Below are 17,232 nucleotides of genomic sequence, written 5' to 3' on the forward strand. Positions count from 1 at the left end.
TGGGGAAATCTCGTCCATGAAAGCTGCCAGCTGGCCATTTCAGGCGCACACCCCCCTCTGAGCAGCCCCATCAGCTGTCTCTGCACCGGCACAGTTTACTGCAATGATGGCAGATCATTTACCAACCAACTAACAGGACCTGCACACAAGGTTGCCACATGATTTATGTGGCTTCTCGTGAGGACAAGTGTGAGCTGACCCACTCCGTGCTTCTCAGGCAGACAGTGGGAAAGCAGGCTTTATCAAAAGGTTCAGCGAAATGTGTGAATGAGCACCCGCAAGGGCAATCTGTACAGGGAGTCCACAACCACGATTAGTCCATGCAGGACCTGAGGCGAACTTCAGATGAGTTGGGTGTAACAATAGGCCTCGAGAGAATGGCTGTGAGCGCGGACCCGAAGGTCGTTATAGTCGGCTGCGGGGTGTCAGGTGTAGCAGCGGCACACAGGCTGGTGAACGCTGGATTTCATCATGTGCGGATACTTGAAGCGACTGATAGAAGCGGAGGAAGAATAAAAACAGGCAGATTGGGTGAGAGACTTAATCTGCAATGCTGCAGTTTCTCTTTCAGTTGGTTTTAGCCAATCACAAAATTACATTTTCTCACAAACACTCACTAGTGTTTATTCAGCTAGTCACGGTATCTACAGGTGAGAAGGCAGATCTGTTTTCTCTGCAAGCACACAAACCGATTTTTCTGCTACAGGTAATAACATAACGGAGATCGGCGCCAGTTATATCCACGGTCCATCTGAGGAGAACCCATTGTTTTGTCTGGCCCGGGACTATGGCCTCCTGGATCCAGAGGCCCTCAGCCCAGAGAACCAGGCCATGGATGTCGATGAACGTCTTCCCTGGGTTCCCAACTGGTTCAGCAGTTCAGGTCACCAGATGTAAAAATGCAACATGTCACCAGCCTGTTTCAACGCATCATATTTCCTATTTGAAGTTGTCTGACTGTGTGTGCATCAGCATTATCCTCTGTAATGACAAACATAAGGTGTCCAGTAGTCTATTGATTACTTTGTGCAAGTGCAAAACAACAGATTGTAATTCATCTGTGGTGTACAGGTCAGAGGCTGAGTGCTGGACACATGAGTCCTGCTCTGGAGATGTTTAATGAGCTACTGGATGACACTTTACAATTTGCCAATCAAGAAGAAACAGGCTGGGCCAGCGTAGGACATTTCATGCGATCAGAGGTATACCTCGTCGTTCAATGACCAAAACATTTTAACTGGTGCTGAGATCCGAGAAGTTCTTGATGTGGGTGTTTGGTTCTGTGTGCAGGCACGACATCGAGCAGCAGAGAGGTGGAAGGATAAGGATAAAACCACCAGGGAGCTGCTTCTCTGTGCGGTCAGTACTATGTTGAAGGCGGAGTGCTGTGCCAGTGCAACTCACACCATGGATGAGATAGACCTGGCAGGATTTAATATGTACAAGAGTCTAGCTGGGCTGGACTGCACATTCCCAGGGTTTGTACTCCACCATCTTATAAACACATTCATGCAGTGCACACCAAATAAAGGGTATATAACATATATGACAGAGTGAATGACGGATTGTATGTGCTCAGCACTCTTTGCTATTGGTTTACTCTGAAACAGGTCAATGCATTCATCACCCAATCATGTGGTAGAATGCCATATAAATAAATAGAGCCAAAATTATTAGTCAATTCAATGATTAGTCAGATGACAGAAAATGAATTTGCAGTAATTTAGAAATGAGTTAATTATTTCACTAATTGTTCAAGAAAAGTACATCCTTTGGTTCCGCTTTCTAAAACATGAGGATCCGCTGCTTTTCTTTGTCTTATATTAGGGTAAATTGAAAATGTTTTGGTTTTGGGATGGACACATTTGAAAACATCGACTTCGGCCATGAGCACTTTTAAATTTTATTTTATTTAGAATATAAAACTGTTGAACTATTTTCTGACATTTTACAGAAAAAAATTATCCATCGATAATCGAGAAAATAATCACCAGATAAAAGGTAATGAGTTTCAGTTCCCTAAATAAGTAGTATAATGATATAAAAATGCACTAGTTCACCTTTATTTATTTAAGGTTGTTTTGGGGGTATTTTCTGACTTTCTTTGATAGCCAACAGTGTAGACATAGACAGGAAACCTGGGGCAGAGAGGGGGGAATGAATTGGTATGAATCTTAATCACTAGGCTGCCAGGATGCCCTCCAGCTAACTTTGAGACACTTTTGCACTCTGCCATCTACAAGAAGAACATTACGACCCTTCAGTGTTGATGTTAGAAGACATGGATATGACCTGCGGCATGTGCTCAGTGGCCATGGGTAATTCCTCCTGGAAGCTGTCTCCTGCCTTTCTCTCGCTCTGTTTGTAGAAGCAGGCGTGATGCTGGGATCTCAGACTGCCCTCTCTACACCAGCATGTTGGCTGCAGAGGGTCCAGCCTGATTACACCATAAAACAACTTTAATGTTGTATAATATATTTGGACTCTACTATTATGTAATGTTTAAGATAAGATAAAATAAGATAATCCTTTATTAATCCCTCAGCTGGGAAATTTACACTTAAATAAAACAGTGGACAGTGAATGTAGGGCATGATTTTGGACACTGCCCCTGTTTCAGGGGGTTGTGTTTTTCACTGACCTGCATTTCATAATATCTGATATTCTGTATTTCACCTGGAAGCAATGTTCCCCATGAACTGATCCTCCTCAGGGTGCTGAGACAGAGCCTTACTGAGATAAACCAATATCTAAGTCCATTAGAGAGCTACACATGTGCATCCAGGTAACTTTCATTTCTGCTTTTTTCTTGCAGTGGCTATGAAGGCCTCATCAAGAGCTTGATGTCGAAGCTCCCCACTGATTTAGTGACCTACAATCGGCCTGTGTGCTGTGTCCACTGGAGCAACACAGAGAGCAGAGGAAATGCTTTGACGGTTGAGTGTGATGATGGGGAGAGGATTGCTGCTGATCATGTTATTGTCACAGTGCCTCTAGGTAGACTTCTGCACACAAACTGTACAATTGTTCGTCTCAGTGCATGAAATAGGGTTATTGTAAATGAGACGTTAAGGTTGAGGAGTTTATTAGTTGTGGGGCTATGCTTTGTTGGCAACTTTATTTTGGTTATACAGTAGGGTTGGTTGATACGGATCCTCTGTTTATATTATAATATTAATTTACAGTACATTGTGATATAATAGATTTTCTGGAAAATCACTCAAGAAATTGGAAATAGATGAAATAGCTAGATGGGAATGTTTTTTGTCTAATCCAGCTGATTAAATAAATGACAGATCAAGATACTTCATCACATTGATGCAAATATCATATAAACATAAAAAAATATTGTTATAAAACCTGCTTGTTGATTGCCCACACAAGCCTAACATAACCAGACATAAATGAAGGCGTTACCTCAGTATAAATGGCAGAATCTCTGACTGTTATAAGTCGTCATATCACCCTCCCTTATTATACAGTAGGTAAGTATGAACTTCTTTTTTTCCCCCAGGATACCTTAAGAAGCACCATTCAACCTTGTTCTGTCCTCCTCTCCCGGCACACAAGCTGCTCTCTGTCCAGAAACTAGGATTTGGAACTTGCAACAAAATATATGTGGAGTTTGAATCACCGTGGTGGGATGCTGACTGTGAGGTCATTTACCTGCTGTGGAAAGATGAGGTCTGTCATGAAGCCACGAACCACATTTACAAGCAGAACAGTCCAAATGTTATTTAGCGTGACAGAATAGGCCTCGTTGTTCTGTGATGGGTTGCAACTTGGCACCCTTAAATAACCTTTGTTATTTTGCCTTTGTTGTCAGATTGAATGGATTTTATCAGCAGAGCAATGAGAAGTTTTAATGGCATGTAAAACCTTGTGATCCTAATAAACTTACCTTTACACTGACCTACTGCACCTGCTGGGAAAAGGCCTGTTATACATAAACCATTATACATAATGGATGGACATTTATAGCTGACAACTAACCTAATAATCCATTTTTGATAAGTAGTGCATCACTGATGAATAAACAAAACTTCTGAATACACACCCTCACACATGAATTGTGTGTTTTACTCCCTCTGTGTTTTCAGGAGGAAGTTGTGGACCAGGTGTCAGATATAAGGAAGTCTTGGATAAGGAAGATGTCAACGTTCACTGTGCTCAAACCATCTGAAAGGTCAGTAACATATAACACAGAACGGTGACAGTTGCTCATTCTTCCCTATGTAAAGAAATTCATAGATTCAGAGAGCAACGCAGCCATGTGACTCCTCTCGCTAATTGTTAACAGGTGTAGCCATGTTATCTGTGGCTGGATTGCTGGGCACGAGTCAGAGTACATGGAGACGCTTCCTGAGCAGGAGATCAGACACTGCATCACCGAGCTCATCCACACATTCACAGGTGAGTCTCAGATCTGTGGTCTCAACCTGTAGCTGCCTTTTTAGTATGATAGTATAATATTGGTATGTATTAGAAAGAAGTGTTACTGATATTAATACTAGTACTACTAATACTCAATAGTGTCATTTACGCACTGAGTGAACAGTTAACCAGCATTCAGCTACAGGAGAGTATGATAGACAGAGTTTGTCGGGTGCAGGTTTAAAATAGTGGGCATTTAATACATTTACATTAAATGTGTGTATAATTATTTCCTTAATATCTCTCCAGTCAGATTTTTCAGAACAATACAAGATTCTCAGTTGTAATCACCACTAGTAACTCTGTAACGTACCTATAACATGTTAACTTTAGCTAACAAATTACATCTTCGAGTGATGACAGTCTACGTCTGCCTACACACAGCTCAGAGTCTGAGATGTCCTCAATTGGCCGCCGTACAGAGGATAACCCCTCATGATTTAGTAACTGTGGCCTCTCCTGTGGCGCCACCCTCTGGCCAAGACGTACGTGTTTTGACTCACTGATTGTAAGAATAACAGAGCTGTCTCTCCCAAGTATGGCTTAAGACTTTTAGTGTCTTGTCTATGTCTTGTTGAAGATGTAGGGGCCCTGATTAAAGAGGAGTCAGTTACTGTATAATATTGCTTTAATCTTGATGTGTTAGAGGATCTCGAGATGATGTACATAAGGAGATGAAAGTTCTAATGTAATGATAATCAATTTACTGCTTTGACAGTGAGGAGTGAAGTGAGAAGGGAGGTGGCCAATAGCAAGTAATGTTTCGAGATTCAAGATCCAAAGCTTTATTGTCATATGCATGGAGAACAAGTTGCACTGGATAATCACATTCTTAGCTGCTTAGATTACTACTTACTACTTATTCAACAAATCAACTACCCTGTCAGTGTGAGCACTTCTTGAGATTTTTATGTTTTCTAAAAATGTTTCTGAGCCTCGCTCATTAGAGGATGGTCCCTGTCAGCTTAACTGTGTGTGTTCAGGAAACTCTACCATCACACCGAGGAGAATCCTGCGCTCCCAGTGGTTTCAAGACCCCTGGACATGCGGATCGTACAGTCACCCAGCAGTAGGTTGTTCAGCGCAGGACCTGGAGAACATGATGGAGCCCCTGCCCACGAAGGGATCACAGTCACAGGTACACAGACGAACATGTTTTATTCACACTCAAACACTCATGTGCATACAGAGTACACCAGCTCACAAAATATGACCTTAAGCAAAATTTCTCTCAGCTTTAACAGTTTGTTCTGTTTCAGCCGCTGCAGGTGTTGTTTGCTGGAGAGGCTACTCATCCCTGCTTCTACTCCACCGTCCATGGAGCCGTCCTCACTGGGTGGAGAGAAGCTGATCGACTCATCTCTCACTACTCCTCCGTCAGTCCATGTAGCCACCTAGATCAAAAAAACATGAACTCACTGGATGCATAAAAAAATGTCATGTTTTTTTACCCTAAATCAACTAAGGTGGTATTTCTCATCCAATGGATTTTAAAGTGGAACTCCACCAAAAGTTATATAAACATTTTGTTGCTGGAGAGGGAGCTGCACAAATGTGTTAAATTGCTTCGGGGACAAAGGCTATAAAGGGACAAGGTTTTCAGTGGAGTAGCTATGACTTTATGTTTGTGTTTTGGTTTTTTAGCTAAACTTTTAGAATAAGTATAAACAAAAATACAAACAAGAGACAACTACGCACAGGAAATGTCCATACAGGCTGGAACTGCCCGCACATTGTCACAGTACAGTGATGTATAATGAGCACAATTTAAAAGGTAGTTCAAATAAACTGTACATTAAGCCACAGGGGCACATAAATCATGCATTACATGCAGTTTTTCACAGTTTGGATCTACTTATACTAAGTAAATACATTTGTTTTATGTTATGGCAAACCCAGAAAAGATGAGTCTGACTCACTTGATTTACATTTGTCACAAATAGCTGAAACCGGAAGATCTGCCTTCATGTTTGTATTTGTTTGTCATGTTAATAATGTTTGCTGAATATATTTACAGTTAGACAAGTCACATCATGTCAGACAAGAATGTCATGAACACCAAAAATGCTTAGTGTTTTTTTCCACAATAATTATAATTAAAAGTAAAATAATGTAAAATAAGGTGTGAGGTGTAAGCATATTTATTTGTTTATCTGTTCCCTTTCCCTGTCTATTACTGCATGTAATCCCGGTTTAAGTATATTTTGATGCTACTTTTGTAATGTTACTTTAGTTAAATGTTAGATGCATGACTTTTACTTGATAATAACCGACGAGTATTTCTACCCTGTCTTATCGCCACTTTTACCTAAGTAAAAGATGTGGGTGCTTCTTTCACTACTGCACATTTACCATGTAAATATCAGCCATTACTATCACTCGGTCCCAGCCTCCTAAGAACGAAGACCTTTGTTTTGAAACTCTTAACCGGAAGCATGTTTCCATCATCACCATCATCATTTCCCTCCAGAGGAAGTCGCTACATGACAGTTTCACCAGAGTCAGTATTGACAGTCGTTAGTTGTTGAGCAGCGCGTGCAGCAGCTGTGACGATGAACGTGAGCTCTAAGGTCGTTATAATTGGCTGCGGGGTGTCAGGTGTAGCAGCGGCACACAGGCTGGTGAACGCTGGATTTCATCATGTGCGGGTACTTGAAGCGACTGATAGAAGCGGAGGAAGAATAAAAACAGGCAGATTTGGTGAGCGACTTGATGTGCAGGACATACAACTTTGACTGCAGGTTTTCTTTCCGGCGGTTTCAGCAAATTACAAGAATACCTTTTCTCGCGCAGCCTCAAAAGTCTCGGTGGACTTTGTTTTACCACTTTTCCATTTCCCTCTCAGGAAGCTTTGCATAGAGCAAGGCTGAGCTCTGGCAGGAGTATACAGGTGGACTATAATGTTAGTTACTGCAGGTCGACAAGTCTATTTTTTATGGGTGTAACAGTAACTATACAGGGGGTGGGGTTGCGCTGGCTAAGCATTGTTGTCTAGTTATTTTTTAACTCCTGTGTTGTAGATTCACAACACATGCCACATCTCATAGGGTGTCTAGATTTTTAATGCTTTCTACAGTAGGAGCTACAAAAAGTTGATTGTTCGATTATCGATTACTGTTTTTCTGACGACCAACCAACCGATTAATCGTTGCAGCTGCAAGTTTTAAGGCAAAAGTAGTTCCGGGGGTCCATCTTTTCTCACTTACCGAAGCGGTATGTATATACACAGATCTTTAGGTTACTTCTGTAACCCCCGGTTCTATGAGTACCGTTAGTTATTGTATCAAATTGGATTCCATACCAAAACATATCTCACAGATCCAAGTATTGCCTCATCAAACTTTTCAAATGTATTCTTTCTTAACTGAGACCAGACCCAGCTTTGTCTGCTGTAAATCATGTGACTAACAGATGAATACCAGAGAGAATTACGCCTCATAATCATAAACCCTATCATAAACAAATGGCAATAAACTTGCTGTGAAGGATAAAACACAAAAACAACAACCAAGTTTCATTATAATTCTCCTTTTTTCTGCAACCGCACAATATTTTTCATCTGCAGGTGATAATATTATTGAGATAGGGGCTAACTGGATTCATGGACCGTCTGAGGAGAATCCAGTCTTTTGTCTGGCCCGTCAGTACGGGCTCCTGGATCCAGAGGCCCTCACCCCAGAGAACCAGGCCATGGATGTCGGAGGACATCCCCCTTGGCTTCCCAACATCTTCAGCAGTTCAGGTTTACCAGATGTTTTAAAAATCATAGCCTGAAATGTCCTGGCATGACATCATGCATTATTTTAGTTTGTATTATTTGTTAATGTTTTTTAATTGTGTGTCATTTATCTGTAGTAGTCAATATTACAAAAAAACATCTAACGGGAGTAGAATAAAATAATGAGGAGAATCAGATCTTGTGCCAGCAGTGATGTATCATGCTGAACTGCAGTAGTAGTACAGTAGTAGTAGTACAGCAGTCTGCTACACAACTCACAAACAAGGCAATATTGTATGTTATTCCTAAGTTTGAGTGCCTAAGAGATATTTTAGGTCTCCACTTTGTAGAAATTCTCTGCCACTAATTTATATATGCTTATTTAAACAAAAAATGGAATGGCAAGGTACAAGGTTAGTTTTGAACCAGTATTTGAGCAGAGTAAACCAAACTAAGATGAATTACAGCTATACTTGCAAGTGTTTTGCATTAATGCAATTAATGGCACATGTAGCCAGTGTCTTTGATATAGTCTGGTTATTGATTACTTACTGTAGTGTGTGAGTGAAGGGATATAAGTTGGTAAACCTGATGATATTTTCCTAATTCGTATTATGTAACGTGCAGGTCGGAAGCTGGCTGCTGTGGACATCGAGCCTGCTACAAAGCTGTTTGCGGAGCTGCTGAATGAAGGTTCAGAGTTTCAGAGTCGAGGAGGAGAACCGTGGGCCTGTGTGGGAGATTTCATACGGTCAGAGGTACATTTCTTTCAGTGACTAAGATAATAACACTGGCAGTGTGTTTGTTAGCTACCAGTATCTGAGATCAGCTAACCAGCCAGGGTTTGCTGGAATATCTCAGATGTTCTTGATAATAAACTGCATCTCGCAAGAATTCGTGTTGTTGTGTGTTGTCGGGTGCAGGCGCGACGACGAGCGACAGAGGAGTGGAAAGATGTCGATGCAACCACCAGATCTCTGCGACTGTGTGTGATCAGTAACCTGTTGAAGGTGGAGTGCAGTGTTAATGGGTCTCATAGCATGGATGAGGTGGGCCTGGGGGCCTTTGGCCTATACAAGACTCTGCCTGGACTGGACTGTACATTCCCAGGGTGCGTACTCCAACATTGCATACATACATATAGTGCAGCAACATACAATTATTTCAATAATCTATTTCATTAAATCATTATTTCCTACATTTACATATTAATAATTTAAAGTAAAAGTGGTGTCTTGCAATTACTTGTCTGACTGGCGACCAGAGGATACCCCATTGATTTTCCCTTCAGGTGTTGGTAGTTTTACCTGATACACACAGTACCTAATTACATTAATAGTCTGTTAGTTAATGAACTGATTGTTTCAGCACACATGTGAGTATCTGATGGACTTAGACATTATTTGCTTTCTCCTGCAGTGGCTATGACGGTCTGATCAAAAACTTGATGTCGGAGCTCCCCAGTGGTTTAGTGACCTACAATCAGCCTGTGCGCTGTGTCCACTGGAACAACACGGAGAAGAGAGAAAACCCTGTGATGATTGAGTGTGACGATGGGGAGAGGATCGCTGCTGATCACGTTATTGTCACTGTACCTCTAGGTAGAATCAGATGCTAACAATTTTCCATCTCAGTGTGTGAAATGTTGCTTGTTACCTAATTATTTTCAGTTTATGTTTTGTTTTATGAAACTTCACAACATGCACATGGAGAAATTTGAAGCACACCATAGGCATGATTCAGATAGCGGTTTCTTTATCTGCTTTAGATGACCATTCAGTCCTTCTTGCAGATGGCACTTAGTACTTAAAGGCCCTGCACAGTTGTTTTAACTTATTCTGGCTAATTAGACTTCTGCTCAGGTTGAAGTTGGGTGGATCTTTGCTGGAATTACATGAGCTCACCGAACTATGACCCAACAAGAATTATAAAGGTGTCATCTCTCCCACTGGATATAAAAGTGGGTTAGTCCGAGGTCTGTCAAGCACAGTCTGTACACACCCACCCAGTCCTCATATAGGAACAAAATGAAAATACTTGTGTTGGTGGTCAAAGGGTGTATGTGACCCTTTAATGTCAGGAAGCATTACATCTGTCAATAAATTTTTTTTTCTGTGAAGCACATGTTGACTAGTAACTATACAAATAAAGTTGTTATTATTACTATCGTACATAACCACAAAAACATTTTTATGTGGTACCAAAATATGGACAAAATATTTTTTGTCAAATTCTTCATCTATAGCCTGAAGCAATAATATAAATTTATCATAAATTCAGTACTACCTGAGACAGATGAGCAGAATGAGTGAGACTCAGGTTCAAAATGAAGTGAAAACAGGGTGATAGTTGTCTTCCATCAAACTTGACACGACACAGGCCTTTTTGCTTATTTGTGTTGTTGTGTTTCATCAGGATACCTAAAGAAGCACCATTCAGTCCTGTTCTGTCCTCCGCTCCCTCTACACAAGCTGCACTCCGTCCAGAGACTAGGTTTCGGAACAAACAATAAAATATTTGTGGAGTTTGATTCACCGTGGTGGGATGCTGACTGTGAGGTCATCCATTTCGTGTGGGAAGATGAGGTGAATGAATAAAGGTGTAGATTTACTGTACAGTACATGTGTACTTACTGGATGGAGGTGACACTTGAACTGTCCGTTTGATCTCTTGTCATGATTCAGGACATCATGGTGGACCAGGTGCCAGATGTACAGAGATCCTGGATTAAGAAGTTGTTTGGCTTCACTGTGCTCAAACCCACTGAAAGGTCAGTAACCACATTATGCACACAAATGCTGTTGCTTGCCTTGCTTATGTTGTATTTAATCGAAAATAAATAATTCGTTGATAAGGAATGCAATCCTGTTTGTGGTTTTACTTTCAGGTATGGCCATGGTCTGTGTGGCTGGATTGCTGGGCATGAGTCAGAGTATATGGAGACACTGTCTGAACAGGAGGTCAAACACAGCATCACACAACTCATCCGCAGGTTTACAGGTGAGTCTAAATAAGTCACTGGCATTCAGCAACAGTACTCCTCCTCAGAGAGCCCATTACTTCCTCAGCAGGATCTTTTATATTTTCTAAAAATGTTTCCAATGACACAACTGTGTGTGTTTAGGGAACCCTACCATCACTCCGAGGAGAATCCTGCGCTCCCAGTGGTTTCATGACCCCTGGACATGCGGATCGTACAGTTACCCAGCAGTAGGCTGTTCAGCGCAGGACCTGGAGAACATGATGGAGCCCCTGCCCACGAAGGGATCACAGTCTCAGGTATCTACATTTTCATACTCAAACATAAATGTGTGCACCGAGCATACACACCAACTCAAACATATTTAAGGGTTTAAGTCTCTTTGTTCTAACTGTTTGTTCTGTTTCAGCCGCTGCAGGTGTTGTTTGCCGGAGAGGCTACTCATCCCTGCTACTACTCCACCGTCCATGGAGCCGTCCTCACTGGGTGGAGAGAAGCTGATCGACTCATCTCTCACTACTCCTCCAGTAGTCCATCTGAGCTGCCCAAGTCAAAGCTTTAAAAGGAGAAAACATTATTAACAATGTTAACTAATGAAAGGCCTCTTTTATATATTTTTAACAAAGAAAAGGAATGAAATTACACACGTAGCAATCCTGTTTACAAATCAGCTAATAACAGTTATAAGAATTTAAAGGGATTTTGTAACTTCATCGTCTTATTTTAAGACTGATTGAATTCCACAGTTTTTCTCTTTGCTTATCTAAATGTTGTTCATGCACTGATTGTAACTGGCTGTAATACACTATCAGATATTATTAATAAATTACACATTTACAAATACATTCATTCACATTCAGTTATTTCTGAAGTCAATGAATCAATGAATTTCCACATTTATGTGTTAAACATTTTATAAAGTTCCATTTCACTTATTTAAAAATTAAATTTACTAATTATATTGTTTGTAAGTCACAATAATTTGCCTTACCTTTTAAACTTGCACAAACTCGGTTCTCACATTATGATTCATTTGGAATTAAATAATATGAGTATGCAAAAATATTCTGCAGAAAGAAACACACTAAAGGGCAACTCAGAAAGTATGGATTAGCAGAAATTAGTCTGAAAGTTTAATATTTGGTGTAAGTATTTATGACGGCACATTTGCTAAAAGAAACCAGGACAATAAGTAGATTGTAGTTTTTAAGGGATAACTAAGAGGTACTCTGGCCAACACTCACCCGCCATTAAATGGTACAAGAAGAAGAACGGACCGCATTTCGTTTTTCTATTCATTTTATTAAGTCCGTCTTTGGCCAAATGAACCACCAACTGATTGCAAAGGCAGGTATTCAGGTCCTGTAAGATACAGGTCCGAGGGATAGTGATTAAAGTAATTAATGTTATGTCCTGAGGAGGGCAGTAATAAGCACACTGGCGGATAAAATACAAAGAAACGTAGAAGAAGATAAGGCGGAACAAAGTTGTTTGACGGAAGATTCGAGTCGGTTTGTAAACAGTGTAGCACATCATCAACACGTCCTTTGAACAAGAGGTTTTGTGTCCATTCGGTCAAAATAAGTCTTAACACAAATGAAACCAGGCGCTCGTCACATTTAAATGAACAGGAGCCATGAAACTGTACCAGACGCTCCGCAATGTCGCCAAGTTCAGAACCGTTTTCGACTTCGGCGGACGGGAAGTGGCTCATTGGTTCCCTGGACACATGGCTAAAGGTGACAGCTCTGCTTAAAATGATCTCCAGAATATGTAAAGTGTATTGGAATATAAATGCTTGTCCCTTGTGTAAGCAAGCAGTCCTGCATGTAATGTAACTTGCTTCGCTGTAATATCAGCTTCGCTTCACTCTCTGCAGGACTCAAGCAGATGAGAGCCAGCCTCAAGAGGGTGGACTGCATCATAGAAGTCCATGATGCCAGAATATCCTTTTCTTACTGCATTAATGTTAGAGTACAGCAGAAATAAGTGTTATTTTATTTTTGTTTTATTAATATATCTTTTGGTGGTGCCAGAAGATGCCTGCTGTTTAATAATTATAATAATAATATATCAAATGTTTACAAAACACACTAAATAAACCGGTCAGGTAGAATAATTAACCACAAATAATAAAACTGAGAGAATCACAACACAGTAATCATTAAAGTGTGATCAGACAATGAAAAGTACTGTAGACTTATCAAAGGGGGTTTTTAAAACATAAAACTGTTCCAGGCGCCATCATCTCCACAGGAAGAGCATAGGAGCCCTGACAGCAGGGAAACATTCACCTTTGTGGTTAATTCTTGAACCACAAGGAAAGCATGTGTAGATTGTAGTGGCTGTCAATAAAACTCAAACTTAAACTTGTTGAATAAATTCTAAAAGCAGTGGTCTGAGCTTGGAGATGCTCCTGAGCCGATAAAAACAAGCTTGAACTACTGGTTGAATATATGTATCTGCTAAGACACCAAGGTTTCAAAAGTGGTGAGTAAGAGAGTGAGATAGTGAACCAAGTTTAAGTCTAGTCTACTTCAAGGCTTGATTACCAATGGGGCAATGCAGGCAACTCCAGTGCTTTCCACAGCACTCCAAACTCTAGTTTTAAGCCCTTCATTATGTCAGCTTTGTGCGTATATGTTTCATATTTCTCAACAAGTGCCTTAAAGCAAATTACCACTCTACAAATCTGTGGCCAGGTAGTATTGTAGCATATAAAAAGTGTACACATTTCACACATTTTTGCTTTGGGAGCCCGAGCAAGTTAATCCGACCATGACGCTGTTTACTGCAGAGGTGAAATGAGAACTGTTTGATTTTTTTCTTTAACATTAAGCACATCCCCTTCTCTGGAAGAAACCCTGTGTTTCAGGAGACTCTAGATGTCCGACCACATCTGCTAATTCTCAACAAGATGGACCTCGCTGATCTGTCCAACAAGCAGGTCAGAAGTCTCGCTGCTATTTTAGCCACATGTCACCAGCATTTTAAAACTACCAACGCAAAATGAAGTCTTTACATTCACCCTGCAGAGAATCCTGAAGAAGCTGGAAAGAAATGGTGTGAGGAATGTCCTCTTCACAGACTGTTTAAAGCAGAGAGATGACAATATCAGAAAGGTAAAGGGCATCTTCACTGGATACTAAACATTTGACTAAAGTTTTCTTCAGCTGATATGAAATAAAAAAATATGAGCATGAATGTGAAGATTATTCCTGTTTTGTTTTTCTGTAGTTGGTGCCAATGGTGGTGGAAATTATTGAGAGCAAACCACGCTTTAACAGAGATGAGGTATGCTTACTCCGGACAATTTAATAATATATTTGAGCTCATTTCTACTCTGAGAAGCTAAAAAAGACCAAATAATGATAATTAGATATATAGAGCATTTTACAGCTGTCAGTGTTCTCTGGTGGAGAAACTGCGTCCTCACTGTTTCTAAACAACCTCAAACATAATTTCTTGTTTATCACCCAACATGTACACCAATACCGACATATCTGCCGTAAGCCACATAAGGTATAAGGTATAATACAACCATTTTCTCCTTAACTGATATCTCATTTCTTTAAACTTTAAAAAAAATTATGATCTACCACAAAATTCAGTTTCAGACGGAAATATGGAAGCAAGATTCTTACCAAGATGCTGTTTCATTGTGACTCTAGAGCTGCTTTTTTATTGCCTCAGTGGAGCGGGAATCTTTCATTTCCACTTTTATATTTATTATAATTTTCTCACTCTTCAGATGGTGGGTCATCTGAATAGTGTCTAACCTTGTCATGTAAATGTTTCAGAATACAAATTATTGCCTGATGGCGATTGGAGTGCCCAATGTGGGGAAGTCATCTCTTATTAACTCATTAAGAAGAACAAACTTGAAAAAAGGTATGTATAATAAAGCCGTTGATAGTTGCTGGACGTTGATTCGGTATGATGCGTCACCTCCTCAGTAATAAATATTGTAATTACACACCAATTCCAGGTCGTGCATCTCGAGTAGGTGGGGAGCCAGGAATAACTAAAGCCATCCTGACTAAGATTCAGGTGGGTGTAGAGGACACATTTATCTCTGTATGTGTGTGTGTTCATGGGTTCATTGTGTGTGCACCTGCGCAGTATTTGCAGCTGTGTTTGTCCTCAGGTGTGTGAGCGACCCATAATGCACCTGTTGGACACACCAGGAGTCTTGCCTCCTAAGATTGAGAGTGTTGAAACAGGCATGAAGCTGGCTTTATGTGGTGAGCAGAACAGGATTATTATTTGTTCCAACATAACATTTGGTGTCATTCAGGAAACACTATGTGGAAGCTTTGCTGTCACATTTGTATGTAAGAGGTTTTCTCAATGTGCTCAACAAATTGTTTCTCTTTCCTTCTCCAGGAACTATTCTGGACCATTTAGTGGGTGAAGACATTATTGCTGACTACTTACTCTATTCTCTGAACAGGCTCGGGAGGTTCAGGTGTGAAGTTTCTCCCTAAATTATGATTGAGTGAACTTTATATATGATCAGTGTTTTCCTTTTGCGTCACATTTACTGTATGTGTGTTTATGTGTAGTTATATGGAGAAATACGACCTCCAGGAGCCTAGTGATGACATCCAGCATGTCCTCAAACGCATTGCTGTAAAACTTGGAAAGACTCAACGGGTCAAAGCCATTACCGGAGTGGGTAAGAGAGCGCTAATCCTACAGACACTCCGGCTACACACAGTATTATTGACTTGTTATCTCTCAGTTTTATTCATTTAAAGGAATAGTTTGACATTTTGGGAAAGATGCTTGCTTGCTTTCTTGTTAGGAGTTAGATGAGAAGAACGATACCACTCTCACGTCTGCACAGTCAATATGAAGCTTCAACCAGCAGCAAGTTAGTCTCTCAGCAAGAGAGCAAATGTTTCCCAAAATATCAAACTGTTCCTTTAAAGATGGCTGCCATTATAACCAGATATGCGCAGTGTTTAACTATTTAATTATTACTGATGTAGTAACCAGACTGTCAAGCAGGTTTAAAGTGCTACCACAAAATATTTAATCTTTCTGAATACTAAAGAACGGTGTGATCACCATCATATCAACGTTGTAGGCATTAGTCCCATTATGAGAATGTTTGTTCCTCGTCTCCTTCAGGGAACATTACCGTCACTGTCCCAAACTACTCAGCAGCAGCTTACGATTTCATAAGAGCCTTCAGGAAAGGAGAGCTGGGACAAGTAATGCTGGACTGACCTGAGCCATTTTAATGAAGATAGCCAGAGACTGTTTTGGGGTTTTGCCCTCAACCTGGAAGGATTTATATTTAACCACAAGAGCGTCATCAAGGGAATATAGTCCGTCTGTGAACTCACGTTTTTGACATTTTGAGGACATGATGTTTTGTTTATGGATGATGTAAAAAGTCACCAAAGCACTGTATCCTTTGTAAATAAAATAATTTAACTTGATTCGATTACGACAGTTTTGTTTTTAGAATACATGAGGCAAATATCTGACACGGTGTAAACAGGATATTTATTAGCATAAAGACAGTGATAACAAACTTTTTTTCTTATATACATACAATAAGTTTTGTAGCATATTATAGAGTGCACCTATAGATGTGGAACAGTCTGTTGCTCCTGAGTGTCTACTGCAGGGAAAAAGCTCTTCTGGGACGAGGGACAGAAAACCGTCAGAAACATGAATAACAGTGAGAGCAGCAGTTTGTTTTCCAGTGTCCCTCCCAGCCATGACGTGGTTCATACACAGGTCTGAGAAATTAATTAGCAGAATTTCAGGTGTTTTAAAAGGATATGAGTAGCACAGAAATTCAAAATGATTGTGGAAAATGCATTTAGCTTTCCCAATACACAATACTGTCATTTAAGTTGTCTTATTGTAGAGAATCATCTTTATGGCTGCACCAGTGATTCAGATCACAGAGCAAGATCTTTCAATCCAGTCTTGAGAATGGAGTATAAAACAAACTTGACTTATTTTTCTTTATAAAATCAAGAAAAGATTGTTTTAAAAATGGCACATGGTAGTTTTAATTTCAGGGGCAGAATAATGCTGGTGCCAACTTGGTGCTTTTACTCTTTATGGAATGACTTGT

The 17,232-nt window shown here is 40.3% G+C and overlaps 3 protein-coding genes across 3 annotated transcripts; all 3 read left to right on the top strand.

Moving 5' to 3' along the window:
- Window positions 1-377: 377 nt before the first annotated feature.
- Window positions 378-5,864, top strand: LOC139294596 (peroxisomal N(1)-acetyl-spermine/spermidine oxidase-like). The gene is made up of 10 exons (XM_070916518.1): window positions 378-531; window positions 707-883; window positions 1,072-1,202; window positions 1,291-1,478; window positions 2,816-2,997; window positions 3,515-3,684; window positions 4,101-4,186; window positions 4,301-4,413; window positions 5,418-5,572; window positions 5,694-5,864. Exons 1-10 carry the CDS (start codon window positions 378-380, stop codon window positions 5,862-5,864), a joined length of 1,527 nt encoding a protein of 508 aa, XP_070772619.1.
- Window positions 5,865-6,986: 1,122 nt separating this feature from the next.
- Window positions 6,987-11,931, top strand: LOC139293992 (peroxisomal N(1)-acetyl-spermine/spermidine oxidase-like). Its single transcript, XM_070915728.1, has 10 exons — window positions 6,987-7,134; window positions 8,000-8,176; window positions 8,780-8,910; window positions 9,076-9,263; window positions 9,572-9,753; window positions 10,568-10,737; window positions 10,837-10,922; window positions 11,040-11,152; window positions 11,277-11,431; window positions 11,542-11,931. Exons 1-10 carry the CDS (start codon window positions 6,987-6,989, stop codon window positions 11,692-11,694), a joined length of 1,503 nt encoding a protein of 500 aa, XP_070771829.1. The 3' UTR covers window positions 11,695-11,931.
- Window positions 11,932-12,678: 747 nt separating this feature from the next.
- mtg1 (mitochondrial ribosome-associated GTPase 1) lies at window positions 12,679-16,582 on the top strand. Its single transcript, XM_070916196.1, has 11 exons — window positions 12,679-12,871; window positions 13,012-13,076; window positions 13,975-14,079; window positions 14,168-14,254; window positions 14,370-14,426; window positions 14,933-15,023; window positions 15,121-15,182; window positions 15,280-15,376; window positions 15,519-15,600; window positions 15,698-15,810; window positions 16,269-16,582. Exons 1-11 carry the CDS (start codon window positions 12,769-12,771, stop codon window positions 16,364-16,366), a joined length of 960 nt encoding a protein of 319 aa, XP_070772297.1. The 5' UTR covers window positions 12,679-12,768; the 3' UTR covers window positions 16,367-16,582.
- Window positions 16,583-17,232: the final 650 nt, after the last annotated feature.

Source organism: Enoplosus armatus, chromosome 12 (genome assembly GCF_043641665.1).
Source record: "Enoplosus armatus isolate fEnoArm2 chromosome 12, fEnoArm2.hap1, whole genome shotgun sequence".
In the NCBI taxonomy this organism is placed as follows: Eukaryota; Metazoa; Chordata; class Actinopteri; order Centrarchiformes; family Enoplosidae; genus Enoplosus; species Enoplosus armatus.